General features: G+C 39.5%; 1 protein-coding gene across 2 annotated transcripts in view; it reads right to left on the minus strand.

The window, feature by feature from the left end:
* Positions 1-4,202: 4,202 nt before the first annotated feature.
* ZMPSTE24 (zinc metallopeptidase STE24) overlaps positions 4,203-23,187 on the minus strand; it is a 48,981-nt gene continuing 29,996 nt past the window's right edge. For both annotated transcript variants that reach the window (XM_089895391.1, XM_022575378.3), the window contains 3 exons: positions 11,929-12,033; positions 9,920-10,063; positions 4,203-7,164 (listed from right to left, as the gene is read on the minus strand). In XM_089895391.1, coding sequence (XP_089751517.1) covers positions 6,940-7,164; positions 9,920-10,063; positions 11,929-12,033 — 474 coding nt within the window. In that variant the 3' untranslated portion in view covers positions 4,203-6,939. The remainder of the gene's footprint in view (positions 7,165-9,919; positions 10,064-11,928; positions 12,034-23,187) is intronic.

Below are 23,187 nucleotides of genomic sequence, written 5' to 3' on the forward strand. Positions count from 1 at the left end.
GCCACAGAGGTGGCTTGACCCTCAGAGCTTTGGCAAATCCGAAGTCACAGCATCCCAGGCCCCTCCGAAGGCCCCGCTGCTGCTGTGGCTGCCAGGGGAGCTGTTGGAATGCAGCGTCTAGAGCTCAGTGGAGGGGAGAGGGTGAGGGCTACAGGAGGCAGCTGAACCCTGGCCCTGAGCAGCAGGCTCTCAGGCATCTCCTACCTGCTGGGGGAGGGCGCTCCTTCCCCAGGCCATGTCACTTTACTTGTCCCGGTGCCTGAAACTTTGGGCTTAGAGAGCCAGTCTATTCTGTGAGGTTTCCTCATGTGCTGGCCCTGGCCTCTTTCCTTCTCCTTCTCTGTGACTTTCCCTGAGAGTAGTTCCACTGGAGGATTTGAATTACATGATTCACAGATCTTATGCAGAGTTACGCCTCACTCCTTATGACTCAGGCATTTGAAGGAGCCAAAAGGGGGCTGATTCCTAGGAACTAGTGGCTGGTAGCCTTTCTGATACTTCCTGGAGGGTGATTCACTCAGGAAAAACACACGTCCTTACTTTGATCTTACAATTCTCCCAGAAGCCTCTCTGACCTCAGGTCCACGCTTGGACCCTGGTACATTCCATTCCAGCCACTCCAGCCCCTGTGCTGCTCCTCAAACATGCTGCGCCAACACACATGCTATTTTTATGCTCTCTACCTGGAATGTTCTTTTTCAAAATATCACGGACAGCAACCTCACGTCAGGTCTCTACTCAAAAGTGACCTTCTCACCCCTATCCCAATATTGATACCCACCTTGGGTTTTACTATTTCTCCTTAGCACTTATCACTATTCAACATACAACATACAAGCTCCATAACGGCAGAAACTTTGGTCTTGTTTGCCACTCCATTCCCCAGCACGTAAAACAGTGCCTGGTAAAACATAAGTGACTCTGGTTGATAAGACTATATAATTGAAATTTGCTAAGAGGGTAGAACTTAAATGTTTCACCAGAGATATATACATACATACCTCTGTACATAAGAAAAAAGTCATTTGAAGAGAAGAGAAAACAAAAGAAAGTTTCAAAAACAAAACCTCAAAACGGTGCCTGGCACATAGCAGGTGCTCAATAAAATAGTTGTTAAGTGAATGAATAATATGTTCAGGGTACTCAAAGAAGACCCCACCAATCGTCAAACCAGGAAGGAAGGGATTTGGTCTCAGCTTGTGTGTGGCTGAGGCATTTTCCAAGATGACCCAGAGCATCTGGGTTATTCCCTCCACCGCCAGGAATGGGTATCATATGATGGCACCAGGTGGGCTTAGAAGCTGACAAACCCTCGGCCAGGTAAGCACTGGCAAGAGCAGTGGAGCAGCAGTAGACAGGCTAACCCAAAAGATCCTGGTAGGGGCAGAAATTTCCCCAGGATAAATGGTAGGCTTGTATCTTACCTGTAAAGGAAGGCTTCCATTGGTGACAGGACCCATAGCCAGTTGTCCTGGTTAATGGGCCTCTGTCATGCTGTTCATGAGGTTACAACCAACTAAAGTCAAGTGGATGAGAAGAAATGTGTCCTTTGCCCCTTTGCACACCCTCTCTGATAAGCACCTCAAACTCAACTCATCCCAAACTGGTCACTCCCTGCCCCTAACCTGTTCCTTCAGGGTCCCCTATCTCAGTAACTAGTTCTACCATCTACCCAGTACCCAGGCCTGAAACTTGCATCACCTTTAACTCCTTCTGCCTTCACCCCTTATTGCTAATTCATCTCCAACCCTGTCAACCACCTTTTCACTCATTTGTTTAGCAAATATTCATTCATTCTGTGAGCACTGTTGTCTCAAGTAGAATGTTGTGGGATGCATGTGGGATCTAGTTCCCTGACCAGGGATCAAACCTGGGCCTCCTGCCCTTGGGAGTGCAGAATCTTATCTACTGTGTCACCAGGGAAGTCCCTTGTGGAAGTATTGCAAGAGCCTCCCAACTAGTCCCCTGCTTGTACCCTTGCTCCTCAACATAGCAGCCAGTGCTCCTGTTAAAACTTAGACCATGTCACTCCTTGGCCCAAAACCCTCCAATGACGTCCACTGTAGTCTAATAAAAGCCTGAGTTCCTCCAATGGCCTACAAGACCCTGTAAATCTGCTGCATCCCTACCCATCAGACTTTATCTCCCACCATTTCTTCCTAGAACACCCCACCCCAGCCTCTCTGGCCTTCTGGTGTTCCTCAAAGAGCAGGCCTGCTCCCACATCAAGGCCTTTACGCTTGCTGTTCGCTCTTCCTGGAATGCTCTTTCCCCAAACACCTGCAGAGATCACCCACTCACTTTCTCCAGGTCTTTGTTCAAACATTACCTTCAGTGACACCTTTTATCAACTCCCCTCCTCCCCCCAACCCACAAACACCTCAGGTCCTCCTTTTTCTCATTTGATACCTGTTTTGTGTATTCTGACCGTCTATTTTCCACACTAGAATGTAAACTCCACGAGGCGGGGATTTTCTATCGTTTACTTACTAACGTGTTCCCTAGCACCTGGAGCAGAGCTTGGTACAGCGCGTGGGCACGGTATTTGCTGACTAAATGACAGATGGAGAAATAAAGGCTCAGTCAAGTTCCTTACCCGAGGTCTTCATAGTAAGTGGTGTGCTGCATTCTAGAGCCCTGCTCTGGATCTCAACCCTAAGTTATACTCCCCTGTTTGTCAATCATCAGGCAGAGAGCCAGAGGGGAGCTCTGACCTGAAGGTACAGGTTATTTGTTAACTGAGATGCCAGCTTCATCCTGCTCGCTGGGTAAGAACAGTCCTGGTTTCACAGGTTTTTAGAACACATGGAGGTATCTTCCTATCTGTCTCTGGTCATATTGTTTGGGAAACCCTCCTCCCTGGAAACTATCCTGAATAATAAGAGAAGAGCAAGAGGTTTCCCTATCCGTATTGTCTGAATAGGGCCATACCATCCCACTATGGATCATTCCTGCTTTTCCACCAAACTGTATATAGCCTGACACAAGAGTTACTTGCTCACATCATCATGATCTTGAATCAGGAGTTTCTGGAAAGAAGTTCTCTGTACTTTTTTTTGTATAGCATCTATGACAGAACTGAAGGCCCTCGAGGTAAGCTTTCTGCTAAGGTAAAGCTTTTCTGCAAATGACGACAGAAAACGCAAAACAGTCAAAACTACATAAAGTATATATGTACAAACGAATCCAAAAGATTGATGACAAAGACCAAGTGGAAGAACGAGTCCTCAGGGAAGGGAAATACCACATAAAGGATTAGGGGTGAGCGTGAGAATATACAGGTCAAGGGCAAGCTGGAACCACCATTGATACTAAAGTCGTTGATTTAATCCCAGCTCCTATCCTAAATAGAGGTAGGATTTACTAGCAGCTCTCAGACTTCAGCAAAAAGCCAAGTCAGATAAAGGCAGTATGTACACACAAGGACTCTGCCTTGGATTCAGAGATAAACCCTGCTGTGGTCATGCCATTTTATCTGCGGCCTTGATCTACTTCACTCTGCCCCCTGCACACCCACCAAATATTAGGGTGCAGACTGCCACCTCTTTCCCTCCTTGGCTGGCCTCTTTACTCCTTCCCCTGATTGGTCAATACCTCAGGAACCTTCCAGTATCCTCTGGCCATCCCTACACCTCCCATAAACTGTAGGTGACCAGGTCAAAACAATCACATATTAAAAAGCTAGTTACTGGGACTTCCCTGGTGATCCAGTGGTTAAGACTCTGCGCTTCCACTGCAAGGGCCGCGGGTTCGATCCCTGGTCAGGGAACTAAGATCCTGCATGGCACGGGGTATGCCCCCCCCCCAAAAAAGCTAGTTACTGCTGCCACATGAAAGGAAGACTAAAGAGGCAGCTGGAGCAGACCAAACAGGCCTAAGACAATGAGAGGTTATGGGAATGGAGAAGGAATGGTTCTGAATGACACTTCTGAGAAAACACCAGCAAGTGGCACTCTGGAGTGGAGCACTGAAGAGGACTCCGGGTGAGGTGCAGTGATGGTCCTGCTGCCACTCGGCACTCAGGCCACTGCTTCACACTACTCTTCACGTAGTGGGTTGGCCAAAAGGTTCATTCTGTTTCTTCCGTCAGATGGCTCTAGTAGCACTTAGTTGTCTTTAACTTCATTCAAAACAATTTTGTTAGACTGTACGTGACAGCTGTCATATCAGTGTGCATTTAAAAAAAGACTTATCAAAGTTGGTGAATTTTTATGTAGCCATTTTAATATTGAAGATGGAAGAAAAGCGCAACATTTTCAGCATATTATGCTTTATTATTTCAAGATAGGTAAAAATGCAACCGAAATGCAAAAAAAAAAAAAAATTTGTGCAGTGTATGGAGAAGGTGCCGTGACTGATCGAACTGTCAAAAGTGGTTTGCAAGGTTTCGTGCTGGAGATTTCTCGGTGGACGAGGCTCCACAGTCGTGTAGACCAGTTGAAGTTGACAGCGATCAAATCGAGACATTAATTGAGAACAATCAATGTTATACCACGCGGGAGATAGCGGACATACTCAAAATATCCAAATCAAGTGCTGAAAATCAGCTGCGCCAGCTTGGTTATGCTCATCGCTTTGATGTTTGGGCTCCATATGAGTTAAGCGAAATAAACCTTCTTGATCATATTTCCACATGCGATTCTCTACTTAAATGTAATGAAAAGTTCCATTTTTAAAACAAATTGTGACGGGCGATGAAAAGTGGATACTGTACAAGAACGTGGAATGGAAGAGATCGTGGGGCAAGTGAAATGAACCACCACCAACCACACCAAAGGCTGGTCTTCAGCCAAAGAAGGTGATGTTGTGTATATGGTGGGATTGGAGAGGAGTCCTCTATTAAGAGCTCCTTTCAGAAAACCAAACGATTAATTCCAACAAGTACTGCTCCCAGTTAGACCAACTGAAAGCAGCACTCGATGAGAAAAGTGTACAGAATTAGTCAACAGAAAACGCATAACCTTCCATCAGGATGACACAAGGCCGCGTGTTTCCTTGATGACCAGGCAAAACTGTTATAGCTTGGATGGGAAGTTCTGATTCACCCACCATATTCACCAGACATTGCACCTTCAGATTTCCATTATTTTGGTCTTTACAAAATTCTCTTAATGGAAAAAATTTCAATTCCCTGGAAGACTGTAAAAGGCACCTGGAACAGTTCTTTGCTCAAAAAGATAAAATGTTTTGGGAAGATGGAATTATGAAGTTGCCTGAAAAATGGCAGAAGGTAGTGGAACAAAAGGGCGAATACATTTTTCAATAAAACGTTCTTGGTGAAAATGAGAAATGTGTCTTTTATTTTTACTTAAAAACCGAAGGCACTTTTTGGCCAACCCAGTACTAGCACTTGGTTCCTCTAGGGTAATAAACATATATCTACTAGGTAACAAATGACAGACAAATTTTGTCAAATTAAAGACAAAGTACATCAATATGCATTGGCAATTTTTAATGTTTCACTTGTGCAGAGCTGAAATTTGTATTTAAAGGCACGGAAGGAAGGAAAGGCAGTTATCACAGCATGAATTCACAGATGAAAGATGCTGGATCAAATCATAGCACTGTTCCTCTTTAGCCTTAGGAAAATAAATAATACGGTACTAAACTAGATGTTTATTTTTATTATATTTCCATGTAAAGACATCACCCAAATATCAGCTGAGCAAAAGACTTTCTGGCCAGATACCAAGCACGCACAGTTGATCCCACTTTGGAATAAATGCCCAGAAGGTACACATCACCAGTGGGTGGGAGCGCTAGGCACAAAGTTGGGTCTCATTCAGAAAGTGGACAGAGATTTGAATCAGTCAAACATGCAGCTTCAAAAACTGGAAATCTTTCATGACATTTGTTTTGAAAATAAAACTTGTCTGCATATCAAGAACTATAATTTTCTAAAATGGAATCAGGCCTGATTAAATAGCACTTAAGACTTACTGATAAAAATTAGAAAAATAAAAATGAAAACTCTTCTCTCCTTGAAAGAGATAGAAAATTATATTTTTTCCCTGTAACATCATAAGAGAATCATCAGTATTTCAATCTTACATCTCTTAAAATGTCATTTCTTCTTCTTTCCACATTCTCCCACTTTTAAAATAGCAAAGCCTGTTCAATATGGCAATTTTTGCTAAGTAAAAGGATGTACTATTTATTGAATACAAGAGTATGAGTGAGAAAAAGCTGAATGTTTAGAAAAATACTCGTTTACCCCTAATGGGATCATACCCACCAGGTGGAAAGAAAGAGAAAGACTTTCTTAAAAGCAAAAACAAAACCCAGTGATTTAAAACATTCTGTACATAATTCCTAATTTCAAAGCATTATTAGAAACTCCTGATCAGTGTATAGCAAGAGAGGGAACAGAGAAATTTGATAGAACAGGAGAGAGCATATTTCTAACTACTTTCATTTACAAAACATCAGCCTTACCAATTATTAGCTTTCTTCCTTATTTAAAACATTGATTGGCCAGCTTAAATCATAACAGCATGAAAGTAAAAATAAGTCTCAACTTAGGTATGAGCACAGTGACTCAGGACCACTGTTTCTGCCTTACAGAGAGGATTCAGAGGTGTGTTCCCTTTTAAACATATGCCCCCAAACGCCTTATATGCAGGTTCCATATAAGCATGTAAATAAAACAAGTTCTGTATTTTCTCAAGTAATTTTACAAGTTGACGGTAAACTAGATTTTAAAGATAAAACTAAGCCTTTAAAAACATGAAGCCTCAAAATTTCATCCAGTGTTTTCTTTAAGAAATGGATTATTAAAATCATTTTTGAAATGAGATATTAAATGTATTTAAATCTTGGCTTTTCCATACTTAATAATTTTTCTTCAAAAAAAAAAAAAGTTTAAAAACATCAAGAGCCAAAACATGCTGCCAGGACAGGAATAATCAGAAACGTCTTCAGCTGCAGACCCTGGGCAACTCAGTCTTGTTTTGAATTTTTCAAAGCCTGGAGTCTCTCTAGTAGTGGAGGATGAGAATAATGCCACATAGAGAACAACCAGTCAGAAACAGGGAAACCCAAGTTATCTTTGTTTAGTTTGATTAAAGCAGAATATAAGTCTTTAGCCTTCCCAAGTTTCTTGGCAAATGCATCAGCTTGAAATTCAAATCTGCGGCTTAGGACTGTTAGGCAAAAAGAAAGAACCTGAAAAAGTAAATAAAAGTGTTTAAACCACTGCTCCCCTCTTTGTTGTCACTAAAGGTTTCATGAGCCAAAACTGTAGAGGAAGTTTGGCTCAGGATAAGAGAAACAGCAGGCCAAAAGAAAGATCACTCATATTTAGGGGACCTAGGGTGGGGGAATTATTAAAAATTGAGCCTTTTCCCCCCAAGCCAACAGACCAGAAACAGATATATGTCCAAAGGAATGTCAGTGTTAACAAAGAAATACTAACATTTGAGAGCCTGCCATGTGCTGGGCACTGAATTGACACTTTACATATTCTCCAACAATCCTACAAGGTAATTACTCTTACTCCTGTTTTACAGATGAGGAAGGTGTATCTCAGAGAGGTGAGATACTTGCTTGTAGTCACACTGCTAGAAGGTGGCAGTGCTGAAATTCTTGATGATTCCAAAGCCCATGGACACTACCTTCCTCAGATACAGGTAAGATGTGGTGATTTATATTCAGACTCTTTCTTTTTTAAAAAAATTCTTGCTCACTTATCCACCTTTAAATGATAACTGAGAACATTCTAATATATATATGTGTGTGTACACACACACACACACACATATATATATATTATAGCCACTAATGACAATCTCAAAATAGAATTTTCTAAAGTGTTCTGAGCTATGGTAGCTTCATCAGAATAAATGTTCAGTCCCTGAAGGTGACAACTATGAAGAGGACAGATTTCATCCGAAAATATAAATTTTGAGGGAGAAGTAATTTATTTGCATATTGAAGTAAGGTTGAATGACATGATGTCTATTTCTTACCTTAAAATATGTCAGCAATAAAAAAAAAAAAGTTTACTTTTTTTTACTCTGTACCTCTTATTGCCACTAGCAGATACAGAGTTTCAACATAAAGTCTGGGAGTTCCTGATACCTTCTTAGATATGTTCAAAGTTAATATCTGAATTCTACCTGAAATTTCTTTCCACATCTTGAATGTACTTTTTGGGACAGAATCATTAACTAGTATCTATCTATCTATCTATCTATCTATGTATCTATCTATCTATCTATCTCCTGATTTCAAGTGTCCCAGGCTAACTGTTCCTTGAATCTCACTGTAAGACATAAATAGAAACATAAGCAGATACTAACCTATACCTACCTACTCTGCTGTAGGTTTCCAAGCTCTTCTTGATGGGACAATTTCCCCATTTTCTGGGAAAGTATGTCTTTCCTATAATGACCTCTTAAATGCTGACATTAAACATAAGATTTTCTGTTTAAATATTTAGTCTTTTTGAAATGAATCTCCTGGGCTCACCAAGGTTTTTAAAACAGTTGCTAATATCTCACATTTCAAATTACTCTAATACCCCACATTTACTTAGACATTTTTTGAAGTGAACTCAACTACTCAATATAAGGAGACAAAGACAAAAACTGAGAGGCCAAATTAGATGCCCAAAGGAGAACCACTAATGTTACTGGTGCCTTCCTTATAAGAGGACACTTATATTCAGTCAGAATCTAGTAACTTTTACTTAATGAGTTTATCTGATTTCCCAGTCTATGATTGGTTGAAGAAGAAAATTATAAACAGATAATGACCATAACAGAAAGTTACACTGATATTAGCAAGGATTATCAGCCTGTTAGTGAGCAAAGAGATAAGAAAATTAGTTAAGCAAATAAATAAACAAACAAACAGCATAACTGCTTAAAGAGCGAAGCAGTCTGGGGCATTTCATATACATAGCTCAGTGTCCTTAAGGCATTCCTGAATTGCGACTGAAGACAGAAATGACAATTACCACTATAAGGTGTTCTATGACCTCTTTAAAAGTAACAGTCTGTATACAGCATTTTATACTCTCAGCAAAAGGTAAAATAAAAAATTAAAACATTTAGAGTTTAAAGATAATAAATCTCAGTTCTCTGGAAAATGAATGTAGATTCTGAGGACAACGCTATACAAACATGATCTATTCCTCTCCATTTTTCTTTGCTGGTACCTTACACCCCAGCCCACCCCCACCTTTTACGGAGAAAGTTAAAACCTTAACTCTACAACCTGTCCCAAGAAAGAGTTCTTCTGAATGGAGACATCTCGAGATCCCCAATACTATTTCTTGGCTTAATGTGGAAGTCTAATCAATTAGTATCAGGACATGTTGCCATCACTGGATTTATTCATATACAGTCTCATTAATCTATGTCTTATCACATATACGGAGTCCCCCTACTGAGTGGTTCTTAAACTACACTTATCATAAAACACCCAATTCTGATTCAGAGGGTCTGGGGTGGGATGCTAAGGCTATTATGAATCAGGTGGTCAGGGAATACAATCAGAGGAACACTGTCATACAGCCTCCCTTATGCAGTCATACTTACACTCAATTATTATTTGCTTTGTCCCTTCACACACAGAAGGTTTTCACTCAAGCACTGGTGAATATGTGGTCTAGGACATAGCATTCCAATAGTTAATCTCCATCTACCAAGTCTCTAGGTACCTGTTATATCAAGGTTTTCACCACTACAGTCTAATTCTCCACTTTTTTTTTTCCCCAACAGTATGCAAGCACTTATTTTTTGGGATTGGGTTTTTCTGCTACTTTCTTGTACTAGCTAGTAAATCAAGGGACTAAAACTTTGTTTCATCTGCTTGTTAAAACTATAGCTTTGTTTTGTTTTTTCACTACCCTAAAGGTTCTAGATTTGAAATAGACAAGGGCATATGTGAGATAATTTTAAAGAGTATACGTTACCTCATTGTAAGGTGAAAAAATAAACTGGAAGATGATCAATAGTCCAATTAGAGTGGGTTGGCTGTCATAAAAACCAAATGCAACAAAAAGCTCCTTTCGACCAATTAATACAGCAAACAAGAAAAAACACAGGAAAGAATTCATCTAGAAAGAAGGATACAAAATTTCTGAGTTATTTCTAAGCTGATTTCACTGTGGGATCAGTAGAACAAGACATCATGATGTGATTTTAAGAATGATGTTAATGTAATCACAGAAAATGTTATTTAGGTAGTTTTATAGTTTTACTTTTATTCTAGAAGGAGAGAGGGCCTGAGTTGAGGATATATATACTAATTCATTGTTAGTGGACAAATAATGGTTTAGCTGGATGATTAGGGCCTTGGAAAAAACTAGTGGATGGCTAACAAGAAGATCTGGAAAGGGGTATGTGGTAAAACTTCCAAAATTAGCCCAGAGTATGATAATACTTAGGTCTAACGTGAATGTTCACCAAAAGCGTTCCATGGTAGAGGAGGCCCTCTCAATGATCAGGTGGAGAAGATACCTGCTCTGTGGATGTTAGCCAGGTTCTTTCCTTAGCCACTCTAGGACTTGGTCAAGGGCTCATGAACAGAGTGGCCATGGTGATAGGGATGGAGTCAATGCATTAATCAACAACACAGACATCCCCCCACTGGCTCTTGCTGAGTGTCCAATTTTTCAGAAGAGGCAATCAACCCCGGCCCTGATGAGGTACCTCAGGGACCAGCCCACCACCCTCATGGTAGGCTGATTCTATTGGACCCCTTCCTTCATGAAAGCAGCAGTGATTTTCCTTATTAAACTGAATAACTTACATTAAACTTGGATTTGGACTTATTTAATGTCTTACTCACTGCCATGTATCTGTACAACATAGCTTCCAGCCAAGGAATTCATTTTTATACCTATAGATGTAAGGCAACAGGAAGGTACGTACAGGGGTCCACAAGTCTTCCCATATAATCCATCACCCAGAACCAGCTGGCCTTTTAGAAAGGTACAAAGACCCATTTAAGTCTCAGTTGAGGCCATATATGCTCAGAACCAGTCAACAAAACACAGTGCTACTTCACTTAGAGCCTTAAAACTGTGGTCGCTCTGTTGGTTTAGTGGTATTAATACCCAGAAGAGGAATATTACAGAAATTATTATCTTCTTTATATTTACTACCTCTTCCAATTTTTTTTTCTATGGGTATATAATGACTTTTTTTTTTTTTCAGTACTTGGGCCTCTCACTGTTGGGGCCTCTCCTGTTGCGGAGCACAGGCTCCGGACGCGCAGGCTCAGCAGCCATGGCTCACGAGCCCAGCCACTCCAGGGAAGCCCCTATAATGACTTTTTTAAAAGAGAAAAAATGTTCTTTAAAAAGTATTTTAGGGCTTCCCTGGTGGCGCAGTGGTTGAGAGTCCGCCTGCCGATGCAGGGGACACGGGTTCGTGCCCCGGTCCGGGAAGATCCCACATGCCGCGGAGCGGCTGGGCCTGTGAGCCGTGGCCGCTGAGCCTGCGCGTCCGGAGCCTGTGCTCCGCGACGGGAGAGGCCGCAACAGTGAGAGGTCCGCGTACTGCAAAAAAAAAAAATAATAAAGTATTTTAATACCCAAGTTATCTGGGCTCACTCCTTTTGATCTTCACAGCTCCTTAGCTGAGCGACTCAGGAGGTGGTGACGATGACGATGATGATAACAACAATAAATACTTCTATAGTACTTACCGTATTCCAGGTACTACTCCAAACTCTTTACGTATATTAACTCATTTAGTTCTTACATCAGTCCTATGAGATATCATCACTCAAGGGAATGGAGGCAGAGAGAGGCTCAGGAACTTGCCTGAGGTCACACAGGTAGTAAGTCAGGGAGCCGTGATGTGAAGCCTGGCTACAGAGTCTGTATTAACCTCTCTACTATATGAACTCTCATGCGTGCTATATTTATAATTTGACTATCCTGTCATAAAAAGAGAATTGTCACTCCAAACTTACCTGGCTAATAATGATATTTTTGACTGTGTGTCCCAACTTCCAGTGCCCCAGTTCATGGCCTAGCACAGCAAGTACTTCCTCATTTTTACATCCTTGTTTCTTATTCTGAATCAAAGAACAAATTGAAAATAAATTATCAACAAACTTCAAAAAGTTTATACCTTTTAACCCAGAAAGAGCCCTTCTTAGATTCTAACTTAAGAAAACAATCGGACTTTTGTGCAGAACTGTTCATTCACTTAACAAAACATTCCCTGAACCACTCCACATTAAATACCGGGTTAAGCTTGAACACAGAATCATGAACAAGACAGACGTATTCTGACTTCACGAGTCTACTTTAGATTAGAAAAAATATAAATCTTTATCAATAGGACAATAGTTAAATAAATCACGACACAGTCATGTGACAGCAATATTATAAACCCATTAGAAATTTTGCTTTCAAAGATTATGTTGCAACATGGGAAACTGCTCATGATGGTGCCAAATAACATTTATGTTATACATCCACTAGATGAATATCCACTAGATGTTTTCAAAGATTATGTTCTGACATGGGAAAATGGTTCATTAGGTGAAGAAAGCAGGAAACAAAACTAAAAATATATAGTATGATTCCAATTATGAAAAAATGCGAATGTGTATGTAAAAATACACAAATATAGAAAACAGACTGAAAGTATATCGAAATGTCAACAATAGTTTTTCTATATGGTAGAATTACAGTGATGTTTATTTCATATCTTTCCTATTTTCCAAATTATCTGCTAATAAGGACATGTCACTTATGACCTCCAAAAACACCAGGAAATGCTATTTAAAAAACTGAGACTTCCAAGCTAAGATGGCAGAGGGAACATTCACATATAATTTTATTCCCTCTAAAAACTCCAGTAAAACTACAATCAAGAGTTGTTTTTTTTAAGATATAAACCCACAAGGATAGGGAAAACAGGTGAGGTGGCAAGAGCAACAACATTTTGGAAGCAGGAAAGCAGACAGACAAATGATAATAGACTAGGCAGGCCAAAGGAAGTTACATCATAAGCTAGCAGTGGAGAAAAGAGAACCAGCCTGATTTACACTGGCTGAGAACACTGATTAACACTGAGAGTCTTTAAAGGGCTCGAGAACTAACAGTACCAGGTAATTCTGGAACTGGGGAACAGGAGGTGGTGGCTGAAATAAGAATTGAGAGCTGTGTGAGAAATGGTTAAAGCTCCAGATTCCTTCTCCAACTCCACACCAAAAGGCAAGTGCTCCTCCTCGTTCTGGCAAAAGCCTGAAAGCTCATTCTCCCTGGATAGGGCAAAAGAATAGGACACTTCAACTGGGAGTTCGACATAGTTGAGGGCCTGGGTACACTAGCAACAGACCATGTATTTGCTTACCTAATGGTATGGTACACTGAACACTGAGAACTCCCTCTCCCAAGCTAGTCCTCTCCCCATACCTGGCTCCCAGATAACTACCCACCAGGCAAAAGATTAGAAGAGTACTCCCTGGGAACTGACCATTGTACCAGGAAAGACCTGAAGATACTAACAGCAGGTACTCCTCAACTACAAGCACATCCAAGCCAAGCTACAGTGAAGCTCAAATTTGATAAGCCTTATCTACAGGCTCAGAGATTCCAATCAGGTTTTCAGTCCCATTCCTTTACTAAGGAGTACACGAACAAGGATTATCAGGTACACAAGGTAAGTAAGCTGTTAAGATGGAAGACCAGATACAGAAAAAAATGCAGTATGGAAGAAACAGAAATGATAGAAGGAGAAAATTCAGAGATAAGATATTATATTCGTGGAAAAACAGAGGATACTGTAAAAATGGGAAATTCAGAGAAAAGTAAATCTTGGAAATTAAAGCTTAATAGAATGATTGGAAGGACTACCCTGGTGGCACAGTGGTTAAGAATCTGCCTGCCAATGCAAGGGACACGGATTCGAGCCCTAGTCTGGGAAGATTTCACATGCTGTGGAGCAACTAAGCCTGTGCGCCACAACTAATGAGCCTACACTCTACAGCCCGCGAGCCACAACTACTGAAGCCCATGCGCCTAGAGCCCGTGCTCCGCAGCAAGAGAAGCCACCACAATGAGAAGCCCACGCACAGCAAGGAAGACCCAATGCAGCCAAAAATAAATAAATAAATTTATTTAAAAAAGAAAAAGGTTGGGAGATGATGGAATCTCCCAGAAAATAGAAGAAATAAAGAAATGGAAAAGCAGGAGAGAAAAGCTAAGAAAGTTCAATATAAGGAAGCCAACATTCAAATAATAGGAACTCTGAAAAGAGAGAATAAAAAAATGGAGAGGAGAAAATCATCAACAGAACAATTCCAGAAAGTTTCCTAGTACCAAAGAACCTCAGCTTCCAAATTAAAAGGACCCAATGCATACCCAGCACAATGGGTAAAAACAGACCCACTGTGTTGTCCATTTGAAACTAATATAATATTGCAAATCAACTATACTTCAATTTAAAAAAAAGGCTCACACCAAGGCATGTGAAATCTCAGAACACAGAGAAAGGATCCAACAATTTTCTAGAAGCGTAAAAATTAAGGTAACATACTAAGGATAAGTAAACTGAATGATTTCAGACACCTCACCAGCAATGTTGAAATCAAGAAGACGACGGAGAGAGTTCCCTGGTGGCCTAATGGTTAGGATTCCGGGCTTTCACTGTTGCAGCCCAAGTTCTATCCCTGGTAGGGGAACTGAGATCCCACAAGCTGTGTGGCGTGGCCAAAAAATTAATTAATTTTTAAAAATAAAAATAAAGCAATTTTAAAAAAAAGACGATGGAAAAATGCCTTCACAATCTTGAAGAAAAAGTATTTCCAATCTAGAAATCTAAACCCCAGTCAAAGTGACAGAAAAGAATGTGACAGAAAAGTGAAGGCATTTTGATGCCAGGACTCAAAAACTTTACTATGCAGTCTTTCTCAGGAAGGTACTGGATTGAGGATGTTCTTTACCAAAATGAAGGAGTAAATTAAGGAACAAAAAGTCATGGAATACAGAACACAGGAGACCCAATGTAGGAGAGAAGTGAAGGAAATCTCTAATGGTAAAGGGCAACCCCAGAATGACATCTATACACCAGCTAGAGAGGGTAACCCATCCAGATTTGAACAGTGTGACTCGAAAGAAAATCTGTTAAGGGCTGCCATGATCACACTCTCAGTCACCATACCATCTTTTTAACCTGATGAAACTAGTAGAAGATGTACACTATCAAGAGAACACAGCAAATCAACATGGAATCAAGGATGAGCACAAGGGAAGTCCAGTATGAGAGCTGAAGAGCAGGGCTTCAGAGAAACCACCCCAAAGAAAGAAAATAGAGATCTCTTTTGGGGTGTGGCAGGGATGAGGGGGACTAAAACTGATAAGGTTAATGATGCAATTAAACTTGTAGGAAATTATACTGAAAGACAGCAGAAGTTGTGAGAAGAATTAGCAAAAAGATAAAAGGAAAACTAAGCACACTTAAAAAAAAAAGCAATTATTAAGCAAGAGGGAAAAAAGGTAAGGCATGCTCAGCAGTGAATAGGCACAACACTGTTTTACAATAATGTTTACAAAAATGTTTTGATACTGATTAAACCAAGAACTGTAACAGGACTATATTGGAAGAACTGAGGGAAGGGAGGAGCAGAGCGGATGTTAGGACAAGAGCTAAATCCTCATCTACCGTAAGTGAAAGCCAAGAGATAATAGTGTCAGGGACTTCGCTGGCGGCCCAGTGGTTAAGACTCTGCGCTTCCACCGCAGGGGGCGCGGGGTGGATCCCTGGCTGGGGAAACTAAGATGTCACATGCCGTGCGGTGCAGAAAAAAAAAAAAAAAAAAAAGAGATAGGGTCAATAAATAATAGTACACATACAATATAGAAAAATGATATGTGTAAATGTCAGAAGAAGCTAAAAGAGTTGCAGTCTGTGGGGAAAGGGCTCTGGCAGCACGTGAGCAGCACAGAGAAGCGAGAAACATGAAACTGCTATATTTTATTATATGCTTTTTTTGTACTCTGAACTTCTAAACAGTATGTTTGTGTTACTTTAATAAAGTAAAATTTAATGTTAAAATTTATTGGAGTTCTGCTTCCCTAACTTTATGATAGCCTCTCAAACCAACATTACAAATATATATGTAAATACACACACACACATATACACACAAAAATATATACATACACATGCATACATTTTGTTTTTCCTTCAACACATATGAAGAATAGGCCAGGAAAGATTAAAAAAGTAACAACAAAGTTGCTAACATTTATTAAACAGTGACTGTGTACCAGGTCCTCTGTGCTAAATACTGTATTATAGCTCATTTATACATCATAATCACCATATTAGATAAGTACACTTTTAAAGATGAGAAAATCTTTAAATAAGTACACTTTTAAAGATGAGAAAATCTAGACAACTGATGGGAACATACTGTATAGCATAGGGAACTCTACCTAATGCACTGTGGTAACCTAAATGGGAGGGAGGTCCAAAAGGGAGGGGATACCTGTATGTGTATGGCTGATTCATTTTCTTGTGCAGTGGCGGCTAACACAACATTGTAAAGCAATTAATTAATAAAAATTAATTAAAAAAATAAAGATGAGAAAATCTAGGTACAGAGAAATTAACTAATTTTCCTATGGCCACACAGCCAATAAATAGAAAACCTGGGATGTGAAGCCAAGTAGTCTGATGCCAGAGACCTGTGCTTTCAACTTTCACACAGCTATAAATATAAAAGTAAATTATTCAACATTTATCAAATAAACAATTTTTTTAGTCAACAGATATGTAATCATTTGCATATTATTATAGTACTGGTTTTAAAATAACTAAACATAGGGAATTCCCTGGTGGTCCAGTGGTTAGGACTCCATGCTTCCACCGCAGGGGGCACAGGTTGGATCCCTGGTCTGGGAACTAAGTTCCTGCACGCCGCATAAAAATAAATAAATTAAATTAAATAACTAAACCTAAATGGTAGGTGGTCATATGAATGATAAAATATAATATTTTCAAAGCCAAATAAAATTCTCACTGTTTATAAACTTTCCAGATTAAATTTAAATAGTGCCAAGACACAATGAACAATTTAATCTTATACACACACTCTCACATGTGCATACCCACATTCACTCACCAACACACACATACTCTGAAAAACATCTAAAAATGCTTAATAACCGCGATGAAGAGTGGCCCCCGCTTGCCACAACTAGAGAAAGCCCTTGCACAGAAACGAAGACGCAACACAGCAAACATAAATTAATTAATTAATAAACTCCTATCCCCAACATCTTTTAAAAAAAACTGCTTAATAAGGTAAAACAAATATCTTTAAACATACAGTTTAGTTTATTTTAAAGTAAGAAAAAGCCAAAGGTGAGGAGTTGAAATTAACATCCCTTGCATAATCCCATGAAGGGGTATACTCTGAGTCAAAGAGTGAGCCAGAAAAAAAAAAAAAATGCTGGTGAAGTAGCCCAACTGTGTCAAGCTCATCTAAAGTGGAAAAAAAAGAAAAGTCTCCATTCAAATTCAAAACCATTATCTGCATGGTCCAGAAAACCCCAAGATGAGATATTAAAGTGCTTCTGGCTTGGTAGCACTGGGGCCAACTGATAGAAGCAAATACAAATCCTCTATTGAGGAATGTACCCTAAACTCGGACGCTTCAAGATTCCTGAAGATGAAGATCATTGACCTATTATGAACTCACAATAAAAATTACCAAATACTTCAGAAAACAAGCCACAATGAGTAAGAGTTAGTAGAAACAATATGGAGCTAGCTACATTAGCTCCTTAAGACTTCAGATACTGGAATTATCAGATACAGAATAAAAAGAAGCATGTTTTATACAAACAAGGGAACTAAAAACATGAGGAAGGAATAAGAGACTACCAGAAATGACTGATTCGAAAAAGAACCAATTAGAACTTTAAAACACAATGGACTGGTTAAAGGAAGAATCCATGAACTGGAGTGTAGAGCTGAAAAATTACAGAATGAAGCTCCAAGAGACAAATATAGAAGAGCGGTTAGCACCCATGGGAGACAGAATGAGATGGTATAACATTCACCTAATTGGAATTCCAGAAAGACAGACTAGGGAGAACGGGAAAGAAGGAATACTTTAGATAATGGCAAAGAGTTTTTTAAACTTCAGGAAAGACATGAGTCCTTAGATTTAGGAACCACAGTATATCCCAAACAGGACTGGGATAAAGAAGTCCATACTTTCACAACACGAAAATCAAAGAGAAATCTTAAGAATAACCAGAAAGAACTAAAAAAAAAAAAAAAAAAAAAAAAAAACAGTAAGCTCAGAGAAGAATTTTTTTTTTTTTTTTTGGGCCATGCTGCAGGCAGGATCTTAGTTCCCTGACCAGGGATCGAACCCATGGCCCCTGCAGGGGAAGCACAGAGTCCTAAGCACTGGACCACCAGGGAATTCTCACAGAGCTGACTTTTTCAACAGGAACAAAGGAAATCAGAACAGAATAGAAAAAAATAGATAAACAAATATTAGGATGCTAGGATAAATAGCTGTCAATCTTGAATTGATATCTAGAATGAGAGTGATATAAAAACAAAAACAGGGACAACTTCCCTGGTGGCACAGTGGTTAAGAATCTGCCCTTCAATGCAGGGGACATGGGTTCAAGCCCTGGTCGGGGAAGATCCCACATGCCGCGGAGCAACTAAGCCAGTGCGTCACAACTACTGAGCCCGCGCTCTAGGACCTGCTAGCCACAACTACTGAAGCCCACGTACCTAGAGCCTGTGCTCCACAACAAGAGAAGCCACTGCAATGAGAAGGCCGCACACCACAACGGAGAGCAGCCCCCACTCGCCGCAGCTAGAGAAAGCCCGCGCGCAGCAACGAAGACCTAACGCAGACAATAAGTAAGTAAGTAAGTAAATAAATAAATAAAACAAAAACAACTTTCCAAAGAAATTTCTAAAGCATATACTCTGGAAGAAGCAAAGTAATTTCTAAAAGGAAGGTGTGAGATGAATATGGAATGGTAAGCAAAGACACCGGTAAGCACATAGGTAAACTTAAATAATGACTGTATAAAATAATAATAATGCTAATTTTAGGGGTAAAAAATAGACAGGATAAAACTAAAATATAATATGAAGGGGGTATAATTAGATCAAAGTGTTTATTTAAGGTTCCTGGATTGTTCAGGAAGCAGTGAAGATACTGTATATGCTAAGATTTTAGGTTATATGGGCATGACTTATTTTTAACAGCAACCATTAAAAGAATAGTCATATATGAACCTTGAAACCTTAATGACAACCCAAATATCATTTTTTAAAAACCTTCAATAAGTTCTAAAAATAAAGCAAGAGGAGGATGTGTGTGTATATGTTTGGGGTGGAGGTGGGGGTGATATGAAAAGGATAGAGGGGAAAAAAGGCATAAAATAATATGGTAAAAATAATTCCAAATATATCAGTAATCACAATATACACGAATAAATAAAGCTTGTCAAAAAAAAAGATAGTGAGTGTTAGATTGGATTTAAAAGCAACTGTAACAACAAAGTCTATCTATGTATGAGATATCTAAAATATAAAAACTGTAAGGTTAAAAGTAAAAGGATGAATGTGATATGGTGATGGTTGCACATTATATACTAAAACCCACTGAACTGTACACTTAACCAAAACATAAAACAGAAGCAACATTGTAACAAATTCAATAAAGATTTTTAAAAAATGGTCCACATCAGGGACTTCCCTGGTAGTGCAGTGGATAAGACTCCATGCTCCCAGTGCAGCAGGCCCGGGTTCAGTCCTTGGTCAGGGAACTGGATGCCACACGCATGCCACAACTAAGAGTTTGCATGCCGCAACTAAGAAGCCCGCATGACGCAACTAAGACCTGGAGCAGCCAAAATAAAAAAATTAAAAAGTAAATATTTTTCGGGACTTCCCTGGTGGCTCAGTGGTTAAGAATCTGCCTATCAATGCAGGGACACGGGTTCGAGCCCTGGTCTGGGAAGATCCCACATGCCGCAGAGCAACTAAGCCCCTGCGCCACAACTACTGAGCCTGTGCCCTAGAGCCCACAAGCCACAACTACTGAAGCCCACGCGCCTAGAGCCGGTGCTCCCAACGAGAGAAGCCACCTTAATGAGAGGCCCACACACTGCAATGAAGAGTAGCCACTGCTGACTGCAACTAGAGAAAGCCCACGCACAGCAACTAAGACCCAGCGCAGCCAAAAATTAATTAATTAATTAAAAATAAAGTATGTTGTTATTTAAAAATAAATATTTAAAAAATATTCTTGTTTTAAAAAAATAAACAAAATAATAAAAAAAGCTTCATCTATGGGACACATATCTATCCCGCAACAATTACACAATATATACCCTAGAAAGTGAAGGCTAACAGTTTTGAAATAAACTCCAGCTACTTAAAAGAGTGAAGTACAAAAAAAAATAGACAAAAAGGGAATTTATTTTGTTTTATAGACCTTAGAAAAATGCAACCTAATGGAAACACAGGCAGCAAGATACTGGAATCTAGATAGTCTACCACTTTTCCACTCCTTCGCCAATTCCTCATTTTTAAGGAAAATGACCACTTCAAAATGAGGCTGGGTAGAGGGATAGATTAAAATGACTGGCAAGATAGCATTTACATTTATTATCTCTTTTCCTTTTAAACATCAGTATTTACGTCAGAATACATTTGGTAGAGAAAGTAAAGAATGAGATAACTAGCCTAGTTTCTTAAATGGCTAAGAGACACGTGTACCTGTACCTTCAGGGAATGGCCATCAAGAGGGAATAACGAACAAAGCACCAATTAATAGACATGTATTCTAAGGGGGAAATAAAGAGGTGCAACTGAAGATTTATATACAAAAATATTCATTGCAAGAATAGTTTTAACAGCAAAAAACTGGAAACAACCCATACACCCAATAAGAGGAGAATGATTTTATTTTATTAATTAACTAATTTATTTATTTTTGGCTGCTTTGGGTCTTCGTTGCTGTGTGCGGGCTTTCTCTAGTTGCCGCGAGCGGGGGCTACTCTTCGTTGCAGCATGCGGGCTTCTCATTGCAGTGGTTTCTCTTTTTGCGGAGCACAGGCTCTAGGTGCGCAGGCTTCAGTAGTTGTGGTACGTGGGCTCTAGAGCACAGGCTCGGTAGTTGTGGTACATGGGCTTAGTTGCTCCATGGCATGTGGGACCTTCCCGTGGGACCTACCCGGACCAGGGCTCAAACCCGTGTCCCCTGCATTGGTAGGCAGGTTCTAACCACTGTGCCATCGGGGAAGTCCCGAGGAGAATGATTTTAAAAAATGATGATTTAAAAAGACTAGAAATATATACAGTAAGATGTTTACAGTTAGTTGGATTATTCATGTTTTCTAATTTGTCTATTAGTTTAATAATAAGCAAAATAGGCTGCTTTGTTTAATAATAATGATAACAGCTCCCACTCATTAAATGGTCTATGTACTAGACACTGTATTATTAGATATTTTACATAGTTTGTTAATCTCCACTACTACAAGGCAGCTATCATTATCATCATTTTATATAAAGTACACAGTCTTTAGGCTTCTAGTTTCACTAGTTACCTGCTTCCCAGTATGAACTATGAATTAATTCTTTTATAAAATAAGCAGGTCTCTATTAGATAACATAGGCTCTTGTCTCCTGGTTTGATGTCTGGGTTTAGGAAGCTATTCAGAACTGCATGGAGTCACATTCAAAGATATGGAATGAAAAGAGCTTAAATAAGGGTCACTTTCTGCAGAAAGGAGACTTGTTTATTGGCGGTAGATTCTTAGACAAAACTGGATTTTCTTTTCTTCCCATGCAAATTTCACATACAATAACAAAAATAAGTACCACATATCTTTCACTTTTCTATAGCACTTTTCGTAAAATTCATATGCTGATTCATTTGATCCTCACAACACCAAGCTGCACAAGATGGGAAGTAACACCTTCATTTTAGAGATAAAGGACACCGAGAAGTTAAAATGTCTTAAGATCATCTTGCTAATAAGAAGTGGGTAAAAGCCAAACCCACATCTCTGGATCTTGTCCTCTACTATACTTATCAACTGGGAATACTTTCACACGACCCTAGCACTTGCTGGGGAAATACTTGTTTTCTTCTATAAAAGTACAGCTTTTATATATTGAAAGTTTTCCTTTTACTTAAACTGCTTTTGAGACAGGTTGTTCCAATGATCGAATTTGTCTTCTGAAGGATAAAACTGCAGAGAGTAAGTTTCCTAGTCATCTTATAAAATGTGAATAGCCAGTATGGAGATATTCATCAAAATGTTAATAGTAGTTATCTCTAAGAGGAGGGATTTCAGATAACTTTAGTTTTCTTCTGTTCAAAATGAAACACTTCATCCTTTCTATGTGATCCAGACTTAAAACCACTTTTGCATCCCCCACTGTGTTGTACATAGTAGGCGTTCAGGAGCAGGTGCTGAATAAGCCACTATTTCCTAAACTTCTGCCACACCTGTGTATTCCCTGTGTGATTATTTAATATCTTTTAAAAAATCAATTCACTTTTTAAAACTTAACCTTATCCTAAATGACAATTTTCATGATAAGCTAGTTTTATCTTTTTCCTAATATACATTAATACACATATAGCCATTCAAATTTCAAATACTGATATACTACCTAAAATCACCTCACCTGTGGTACATGCACTGGCGTTCTGCGTCAATCTTTGATTTCCTCCTTTACTCCCCATGATAGCAATCACCCAAGTACTTTAAATCCATCTTTTATTATGACTCCACACTTATTCTCACCTCTCACTCTAGTGTAGGCCCTTATTTCACGCTTATCTTGGTTATCTTGATGCAATAGGCCCCTAGAAGTCCCCCTTGCCTCTAATCTTTGCTCTATCATATATGTTGCCACCAAATTTTAAACTTCCTAAAACAAGCTTTGGCCTCTACCCAAATCAATCTAAACTTTCCAGGCCACTGAAAACAACCACTCAATGTCTTCAGGAAGAAGTACTTTACAAACTGGTCCTGGCCTACCTTTCTATCCCCTTCTACAAGAATCTGTTTATTCATTAGTCTCAGAATAGCCATTGTGTAGTTGTCTTTATAGCTTTATTCATTCCATATCTTCAACCTGAAAAGCTCCATCCCCAAGTCAAAATTTCGCCTAGTTCAAATATCCTCTCTTTTAAGAAACCTGTCTGACC

Source organism: Delphinapterus leucas, chromosome 1 (genome assembly GCF_059928025.1).
Source record: "Delphinapterus leucas isolate spDelLeu-1000000601 "Yukka" chromosome 1, BTC_Dleu_Yukka2, whole genome shotgun sequence".
Classification (NCBI taxonomy): Eukaryota; Metazoa; Chordata; class Mammalia; order Artiodactyla; family Monodontidae; genus Delphinapterus; species Delphinapterus leucas.